This window comes from Sinocyclocheilus anshuiensis, unplaced genomic scaffold, assembly GCF_001515605.1.
Source record: "Sinocyclocheilus anshuiensis isolate Anshui unplaced genomic scaffold, SAMN03320099.WGS_v1.1 scaffold465, whole genome shotgun sequence".
NCBI lineage: Eukaryota > Metazoa > Chordata > Actinopteri > Cypriniformes > Cyprinidae > Sinocyclocheilus > Sinocyclocheilus anshuiensis.
This window is the reverse complement of record NW_015539898.1, coordinates 1,599,844-1,610,204: the sequence shown is the minus strand read 5'-3', so window position 1 is coordinate 1,610,204 and position 10,361 is coordinate 1,599,844. Positions and strand designations below refer to the sequence as shown.

The 10,361-nt window shown below is 36.3% G+C and overlaps 1 protein-coding gene across 1 annotated transcript in view; it reads left to right on the top strand.

The window, feature by feature from the left end:
- itpr1b (inositol 1,4,5-trisphosphate receptor, type 1b) overlaps positions 1-10,361 on the top strand; it is a 157,794-nt gene that overhangs the window by 128,635 nt on the left and 18,798 nt on the right. Inside the window, exons 53-57 of the mRNA XM_016482756.1 lie at positions 4,787-4,962; positions 6,821-6,985; positions 7,134-7,323; positions 8,353-8,439; positions 9,860-10,005. Coding sequence (XP_016338242.1) covers positions 4,787-4,962; positions 6,821-6,985; positions 7,134-7,323; positions 8,353-8,439; positions 9,860-10,005 — 764 coding nt within the window. The remainder of the gene's footprint in view (positions 1-4,786; positions 4,963-6,820; positions 6,986-7,133; positions 7,324-8,352; positions 8,440-9,859; positions 10,006-10,361) is intronic.

The following is a 10,361-nucleotide window of genomic DNA, read 5'->3' as shown; positions in this document are numbered from 1 at the left end:
TAGCTTCGTAAAATTACGGTTGAACCCCTGATGTCACATGGATTATTTTACCGATCTCCTTGCTACGTTTCTGGATGTTGATCTTGGTAGTACCCTTGCTGTCTATGAGAGGGTCAGAGAGCTGTCAGAATGCATCAAAAATATCTTAATTTGTGTTTTGAAGATGAACGGAGGTCTTACGGGTTTGGAACAACATGATGATGAGTAATTAATGACAGAATTTTCATTTTTGGGTGAACTATCCCTTTAAGTGCTCTGTAATTGTTAGAATACCAACCACAACTTTGATTAACATTGCTAGAGTACAGATTGCTGTTTTCATGGAGGTAATTGAGAGCAGTCAGCAACAGATGCTGGAACTTGACACTTCACTGACCTACTTTCAGCACAAACAGCCCCTGAAAGACATAATTTGGCCTACATAACAGAGCTCCAACAAAAAATGCTGATTTTTTTTTTTGTAAAATATAAAAAAAAAATGCTGAGAAAACAAAACTAAAATACAGACACATATCTACCTTCAAACACATCTGAAAGCATTTCTGATCCAAAAGCGAGTGTGTTCTTTATGGGGTGTCATAATTATCGACAACTTTCCTGCATAACATGGTTATTGATCTTGCCCTCTTATCCGAGATCACTTGCATAACATGTCACCTGACTCCAGCGCTCACACGCACACTATTTCCCTAATCTCATAAGCTGTTAGGACTGTGTGTCTATATCTCCTCCCTTCTCTTTCTGATCAAAAGTGTGTGTTTGTATACATGTCGAAGGAATACGACACCTGTTTATGTCAGCTGAGATTTGGCCCTGAAAACAGAGACCCAGATAAAGACAAAGCATTCATTCTTATATCACAGCTTAAGCACAAACTGCCTGTGTTAAAGTTTGTGATCAATATCATCCTACACTCAAATGTAACTGATGGCGTAACTAGGTATAAGTAATGTTTCTGAGGCCTTTCTGTGTTTCTTTCGTTCTTTCTTGTATGTTGTGTTGAGTAGTGATTGTCCACACATTGTGACTAGCATAAACTCTGCATTGTTCAGGCTGGGGTCAGGCTCCGAGGGGTCTTTTGTTTTGGGCCTTTCCCTTTCTCAAAGTGCACATGAGCATTTGGGCTTTTAATTGAAATCTCTTTTAGTCTCTAAAACAAAGGACTCCTCTGGGAGCCAAAAACCCACTGAACTACAGCTCTGGTACAGATTCAATATGTGACCCTGGACCACAAAACCAGTCATAAGGGTCAATTTTTTGAAATTGAAATTCATCTAAAGGTGAATGAATAAGCTTTCCATTGATGTATGGTTTGTTAGGATAGGACAATATTTGGCCGAGATAGAGATACAGATACAGATACAGATTCCAGATTTGAAAATCTGGAATCTGAGGGTGCAAAAAAATCAAAATACTGAGAAAATCACCTTTAAAGTTGTCCAAATGAAGTTCTTAGCAGTGCATATTACTAATCAAAAATTAAGTTTTGATATATTTACGGTAGGAAATTTACAAAATATCTTCATGGAACATGATCTTTAATTAATATCTTAATGATTTTTGGCTTAAAAGAAAAATCGATAATTTTGACCCATACAATCTTTTTTTTTTGGCTATTGCTAAAAATATACCCCAGCGACTTAAAGGGTTATTTCACCCAAAAATGAAAATTAGCATTGATTATTACGTTTTGAATATGGATATTTTTCTTACAAAAACGCATCGATTTATTACAGGAGGCCTTTGTTCACCCCCTGGAGCCGTGTGAGACACTTTTTTTTTAATGGATGTGCTCTTTTTATTTAACTTCTTTTGGACTGATGCATGCAACACCCGCTGAGTGGCATTTTATATAACTCCGACTGGATTCGTCTGAAAGAAGAAAGTCATGTACACCTAGGATGACTTGAGGGTGAGTAATTTATGGGCTAATTTTCATTTTTGGGTGAACTAACCCTTTAAGATTTATTTGGTTTGTGCTCCAGGGTCACATATAGGTCATGATTCGAAATGCAAACCAATAAAAGCTGATAAAGGACATGTTAAAGGTGAATTTGAAATATTGTCTATGCAATAAACATGATTGTAAAACAATCAGTAAACTGACCAGATGTTTATAATAGGCTGTTTGATATTTAACAGAGAATTATAGAAGTAGTTCCTAAGTTCATCTTCTTCTGCACCGCACATTCTGTTTGACTGTCTGGTGTTTTTTCAAAGATTTTACTGTTGCATGTGCATATCCACTGGCACGGATAACTGTACTTAAGTCAAGGCCACAAGTTTATAAAAAGAGAAACTTTTTTTCCCTCCACTTTCATATGATCAACTCGCCTTTTCTTTAGTGTGATTAATGTTTTTTTTTTCAATATAATTCTTATTTATTTGTTTATTTAAGTTGATTTATTATAATTGGTTTATTTATAATTCATTTATAATAATTTTTATTACTTTTATTAAATATAATTAGTTTTAATATGTGTATTTAATTATATTGAATATTATTTTTATTATTATTATTACTATTATTATTATTATTATTATTACTTACACTTATGCACAAAAAACAACCATTACATTGTTATGAACATAATTTCAATTTATACAGTCTAAATAATCACTCATTTTTAAATTCCTGACAGTGAATTCTCAGTAGCCCATAATCCTGCTTCATTGTATATTATATTTTGTCAGTTCTTATTGGTTGTTTCACACCTTATTGTCAATTTCATTGTGGGCACTTCAAAATCGATTGTCTTCTGACACATTTTTAGAAGTACGTTTAAAGCAGATTATAAAAGGCCTTTTGCAGAGTTCAGTAGGTCGCTGTACAGTATTTGTAAAGGTCAAACGAGAGGCCCTACAGAATTCCAGAATGTGTGTAAGAGTGGCCTGACAGAATTTTGCCATTCAAACACGATGAGGGCTTCAGAAGTACATATTATTATTATTATTATTTAATATTTACAGTATATATTAATAATATTTAAAGGGGTCATATGATGCTGCTAAAAATAACATTATTCTTTGGATTTGAGACTTTAATCTTTGCAACTTTACAGATCTTCTTTATGCACCAAGAGCTTGTAACACTCCAAAGAGAAAGGAAAAATTGAAATCGCATCATATGACCCCTTTAATATCAGTGATATACATTTTCATATATGTTATTTAATACAGTATCTTCTGTACAACCAGTTCTTCACAAATAATATTTTGAGTGTAACAAATTTGTGAACTATGTCCCACTTTTGCTTTAATGACAGTGGCATTCAAGCTGACATGATCAAAACCTGATGATCATGTTCTCCAGAATATATTGATAAGCGATTCTAAGATTAGATTAACTTGTGCTTCATTGGAAAAGTCGCATAATCAGTGTCACAAGTTTACATGATTAGTGATCTAGAAATCTGAAATATTTCTTCTTCATTTAAACTCATTTCTTTGTTTTACATACTCAAAATCCTAAAACTTGATTTCCAGGTATAAATTAGATCTTGAGTCCTAGATTTTCAGTGTAGTCTGTTTGTGTGTGTGTGTAAGTTTGTGGAAATAAATGAAACGGAGGCTTAGACGTCCTCGATTCTGAATATTTCCTGGCCGCCCACCAGGCCTGTCGGTCCAAACCCCAGCTCGGCTCGGCTGTGAAGTCTGTCCTTGCTCGGTACCCGACGCTCATGCATCTTTCAGCCGTGATATTTTTAGCACGCCGGGTTATGTAACAAGCACCTGTCATGTGGTCTACTCGCAGGCGGGAGAGCGAGTGAGTGATCTGGAACCATTGCCTCTGTGAAGATCCTGCAAATCAGACTGACCTCATTTTTCTTCTCTGCATACACACACACCCGCTTAGCAATCCTACTAATGTATTCCCACATAAGACCTTGCTGTACTGTACATTTCATTGCCGTTCGCATAGAACAGGACTTAAACAAGGATTAAAAACGATGCCAGAGCGGCTGATGACAAAGCTTCATCGAACCTTAACGTATTCAAATGTGTCACTCTTTCAGGGTTATGTAACTTTTTTCCAATTTTTTTTTTTTCAAAGCATCTTTCCCTTGAGGGCTAGAATGTGCCCGAACATGTTCAGCAGGTGAAACTGCATGTACTTCAGGGAATCCCATTTAGATCTGCTGTACAGAATCGCAGTGCAGTCATGGGTAGTGACAATGAATATAATCTTAGCTTATCATCTGCACTTCTGTTATTTCTCAAAAATAGTTAAAGAGGTAGTTCACCTAAAAATGGAATTCTGTTTGTTGCAAGCCTATGACCATGAAGGCCTGTGACCTATGACCATGAAGTTTAGCTGAATTTCTTGACTCCCATTTTCAATATGCAGTGAAAGAGCTGCAAGAAAGCTCCTAAAAGTACCATAACAATCCGTATGACTCTGAAATTGTATGAAATGTTAATTATGTGGAATTTTTTGGAGCTCGGTAGCACAAGTCTTCATTCACTTTTTCTTTTGTATTCCACGGAAGAAAGAAATCATGAGGGCAAGTAAGTGATGACAGAATTCTCATTTTCATATTTCCATAATCTGATCGAGACAGCCTGCACATGTTGAAACAACCTAAAAATGACACAATTCCCAGAAACACACTGTGGATTGTTGATCAAAATCTAAGTCGAGTCCCTGAGATAGTTGAACACAAGGCCTGAAGCATCGGTGACGCTGCAACCATGACAGATGGCATGATAACATGTCACTTCTGTGGTGTTTTTATCCCAGAGCATGATTGATGGCACTAAAACGTGTTTACCTCTTTTTCCTCAGGCACCCTGGAGCCACACCTCTCTGCACTGCTTTGGGCGGCAATGTTGTTTTCACTGGCCATAGTTATAGTACTGCCCCAACCTCACGGGATTCGGGCTCTCATTGCTTCCACCATATTACGCCTCATATTTTCGGTCGGCCTGGAGCCCACACTGTTCCTTCTCGGAGCCTTCAATGTGAGTGAACGACAGTCTTTTGACAAAACTCGTCGGGTCGGCGGTGTTGTTAGAGGGCAGCTCGGTGTGTTTTGCACCAAGGTGTGTCAAACGTCACTGGGGGATTCCACACGGCTTTCACAGTCCGATGTTAAAATGGACTCGGCTCACACAATAACACTTCCCCTAACAGTGTGCACATTTTGGCTACATTCACACTGCAGGCAAATGTGGCCCACGTGACTCAGATCTCTTTTTCTAATGACAGTGTGAACAGCACAAACCACATGGAATCTAATCTTTTCAATTCCGATTTGTGCCACTTCCATATGTGATACTAAATCCGATACAGGTCAGATGTCTGCAGTGTGAACAGTCATATCGGAATTCATGCGACTTTTACGTCACTCTAGATCAACCTTTGTCACGATTCTGCGCTCATGGGAGTCACTTCAAAGATTTTACATACCCAAAGCTATCAAGACAGTTGTAAAAGGTAGTCAGTGAAAGTACAGTGATGTGTCAGAACTTATAAGTATTACAGTGACAACTCCATATACAAGCAAAACATAAGGGCTCTTAAAGTTTCAAAACTCTGCTCTCTTCTGTCACATCCTTGTCTTTATTTTTCATATTGCCTGCACATAATTTCGCTGGCTTCTGCGACAGATCACACTGTAAATAAATGCGTAATTGCTTACTTTATGTCCTCCGTGTTTACTTCCATATGACAGTGCGTTGCGCAAGTGTTGCCAAGTCCTCAGTTTTCCCGCAGAATTGGGCAACTTTTTAATCTTTGCCACTGGTTGTTTTTCAACTCCATGGGTTAAAGCGCCCCCATTAAAGCGATATATCCCCCAGAACACGATTGGGCTAGTTTTGGACTAGTTTTGAGAAGCAATTGGGCAGATTTTTTGTGAAAACCTGGCAACCCTGTTCGTATTGTTCTTTTGCGCATGCGGGTCAATTCAGAAGCATGATCTGTTCACACTGGAAATTTGATATTGGCCACATTTAAAACAACAATGTGAACAGCTATACAAAAAAATCGGATCTGAGCAAAAATCGGAATTGAGCACTAAGACTCGCAGTGTGAACGTAGCCTTAGTATGCATCCAAACCAACTATCAATTCCAGAAGTTTGGGGTTGTAAGATTTGAATCTTTGTAAAGAAAAATAAAATAATAAAATAAGTATTTTACTCGGTAATGCCTACCAAGACTGCATTTATTTGATCAAAAATACAATAAAAACAGTAATATTGTGAAATATCATTACAATTTAAAATAACCATTTTCTATTTCAGGCATTAAACCATGATACAGTTTTTTAGGATTCTTTGATGAATAGGAAGTTCAAAAGAACAGAATTTATTTGAAATGACAATGTAACAATGTAAAAGTCTTTACTATCACTTTTGATCAATTTAATGCATCCTTGCTGAATAATAGTTTCAGTTTCTTTCAAAAAAAGAAGAAAAAAAAATCTGACTGAACATTTAAACGGTAATTTATTTCCTACAAAACACAGCATGAGCTACTTTTTTTGTTCATAAACAGACTTGCACCCTTTAGGAAGTTAACAGTTGAGGCTTGCTTACATTATTGAAAATCATTAGCTGAATGCTTTGATTTAGTGGTTTTATGTATAAATAAGATTTCAAAATAAGTTAATGGAAACATTTCATAATAACATTGAAAACTGATGCAATTACTTCAGCCTGTAATTTGTGGTTGCGATACAATTGTTTGTATATCCTTAATGATATGCTACAGATAAATGTTCTCATTGCTAAATTTTACCTCAACTTTTTATATATGAGCCAAAATTCAGTTTGTAACTCCACTGAAATCTCTTAACGTGATGGTTGTGATTTCAGGTGTGCAATAAAGTGGTTTTTCTAATGAGTTTCGTGGGAAATCGCGGTACGTTCACAAGAGGATACAAGGCCATGATCATGGATGTGGAGTTCCTGTATCATCTGCTTTACCTCATTATATGCAGCCTTGGAGTCTTTGTTCATGTCTTCTTCTACAGCTTGCTTGTGAGTAATACACGAACACACTTTCAATCACTCCATCAGACATACCGTAACCTATCTTTCACACGTGGACATCTCTTCTAACTCTGACCTCTGACTTCTCACACTTTCACCAAGATGTATACTGTATACACACACACTCTCTCTCCAGCTCTTTGACCTGATCTACCGAGAGGAGACACTGTTAAACGTCATCAAGAGTGTAACCAGGAACGGCCGCTCGATCGTTTTGACCGCAGTGCTGGCTCTCATCCTGGTCTACCTCTTCTCCATCGTTGGATACATCATCTTCAAGGATGATTTCATCCTGACCGTGGACAGGATATCCAATAAAACTCTTGGTGAGAAAAACAGATGGATGTTGCTCAAAGCTGTGCTCTGAGTCTGAAAATTTACCTTTGAAATACACGTGGCAGTCCACATTGTACATGGGAAATCTCTTGTTGTGTCATGCAACAGGTCAGATTTTAAAGATCTAGCCGGTTATTTTGCAAAACATGTCAATAACATGTATGGGCCACCCTAAAATCAAAAGAAAGAAATAAGAAATTTTGTTGTATGCTTATACAAAATAAATCCTATTTTTTACATTCTGAGACTATTTTAATGACAATTCAGGTCATTTCACTCCTGAATATCATTATTATATCATAAAAAAATCTCATTGTCCTTATTTTAATGTGAAAAAGCTATGTATACTACCATTTAATGTTTGGGATCAGTAAGATTTTTTTTAAAGAAATTAATAATTTTATTCAACAAGGATGCATTAAACTGAGCAAAAGTGACAATAAAGACATTCGTAATGTTAGAAAAAGATTTCTATTTTAAATAAATGCTGTTCTTTTTCTCTTGGTATTCAAAGAATCCAGAAAAAACATTTATAGCAGTGTCCACAAAAATATTAAGCAGCACAACTATTTTCAACATTGATAATAATAAGAAATGTTCTGGAGCAGAAAATCAGCATATAAGAATGATTTCTGAAGGATCATGTGACACTGAAGACTGGAGTAATGATGCTGACAATTCAGCTCTGCATCACAGGAATAAATTACATTTTAAAGCATAATCAAATAGAAAACAGTTATTCTAAATTGTAATAATACAATAATATTACATTATTGTAATGTAATAATATTACAGTTTTTACTGTATTTTTGATCAAATAAATGCAGACTTGATGAACATAAGAAACTTCTTTCAGATATAAAATCTTACGTACCCCAAACCTAAAATTATATTAAATCATATATTATAATAGTATATTAATCATATTTAAATAAATATTGATTTCATTATAAAACACAATGCTTTGTTAAAAGTAACAATTTATAGCTCCTAATCTGCAGTTTTTCCCCTATGTTCAGAGCAATCCGCCAGTAAGATGGGAGAGTTCCTGGCAGGTGCGGTGTGCCGGAAAGAGGAGAACTGTTCCACAGAGACCATGATGGATGGTATGGACCCCATCACCCACAACTCTCTTCTTCACACACAGACTCATAGTTAAATCTGAGTAGTATGGCCTGGTCATGAGACAAGGAAAGGAGAGGCTCAGTGTCCTCAAGAAGCCCTGGTAGGGTATGTGGGTGATGTTTGGGGTCGGAGGTTAATTACAGTCAGGCACTAAATGCTCAGCAGGTTCATGCTGGTTCGTGGTTTGAGGTCAGACCAGTATAATTCAGATTTGTAAGCGGGTCTTTGAGTGTGTACGAATTTAAGATGCAAGGCCAGCCTAATTTGATCACTGGAGCTGATCGGCCAGTTTGAACCCACTGAACCTGTGGCGCATGGCCTGTCTGCCCCCGGGAATGTGTCTTACCTTGTTTAGCTTATCAGCTAACATTGAAAGACCTCACTTGGGGCCAGTTTGAAACTTAGGCTAGCATTGCTATTTCTCATAAATGGTGTTTCTTAGGTTTAACAAATGATCAAAATATTAAAGAGGTCATATGATTTTCACAACGAAACTCCACGACATGGCGGCGGCGGCAGCAACAATACTACAGCGAGAATAAAAGTTACGCCTTCTTTCTCACACAGTGACATAGACATGTGGAGGCATGTTTAAATGAGGCATTTTAGGAGGGCGTGGACGAGTCTTAACTTTTATAAAGAATATCTCTTTGGGTTTGAGACTTTAGTCTTTGCAACTTTAGGGATCTTATCTATTCACAAACAGCTTGTAACACTCCAAAGAGAAAGGAAAACTTGAAATCACATCATATGACCCCTTTAAACTTTGGTACACACACTACTGTTAAAAAGTTAAGGGTTGGTAAGATTTTTTTGTTTTTGAAAGAAGTCTCTTATGCTCACCAAGGCTGCAAAATACAGTAAAACAGTAATATTGTAAACTGTAATTTCAATTTCAAATAACTGTCTATTTTAAGATGCTGTTTATTCCTGTGATGGCAAAGCTGAATTTTCAGCAGTCTTTAGTGTCACATGATCCTTCAGAAATCATTCTATCAATTTTAATTCTTCAGTATTGTTTAATAAATAGAAAGTTTACAAAAACAGCATTTATTTAAAAATAGAAATCTTTAGAAACACCTTCGCAATCATAGCTAGCACCACTCACATTTCCTTTAGAAAATATACAAATCTGGTTGTATAAATAGTTCTGTATTTGTTTGCAAATTATCTTTGCTCTTTGTGAATGTGTAATGTGTGTTATGATCTGATAGCTTTGGGTCCTATTTTAGGAAAGCATTTAACCACAAATGTTATTTTTGCTTTAAGATTTGCATGTATGTCACCGTTCAGTCTGAGAACTTTCTGTAGAACATCCCACAGTACTACAGAGCCCTTTGTTAGATTAGGAAGACTTTTTGTTTGTTTGTTTAGCGCTTATTGACGTTCTGTTTCCTGCAGGTGTGGGAGTGCAATCAACTGCGGTCGTGATTGAGGATAAGGAGAGGACGTGCGACTCGCTGCTCATGTGCATCGTCACTGTGTTGAGCCACGGCCTGCGGAGCGGCGGTGGGGTCGGAGATGTTCTGCGCAAACCTTCTAAAGAGGTACCACACAAGGGCCTCAATATTAATTTGGGGTGGGACTGTCTTTTTATTCGGCCTATGGCAGATAGGTGTTCAGGAAACCTGTTTGAAAACAATCACTTGCTAGTGGTGCAGAAAAGTGTTATTATATTATTATTATTTAAAAAACAAAAACAAATTTTTTACTTGAAATAAAATAATCGTTACTATAAAAATAAAAATATATTATTAAAAACTTACACTTATTTTATTTCAGCTTTCAAAGGAAAATTTCTCATTTTCATTTGATATCTGAAATCATTTATAAAAACTATATATATATATATATATATATATATATATATATATATATACACACACACATATATATATATATA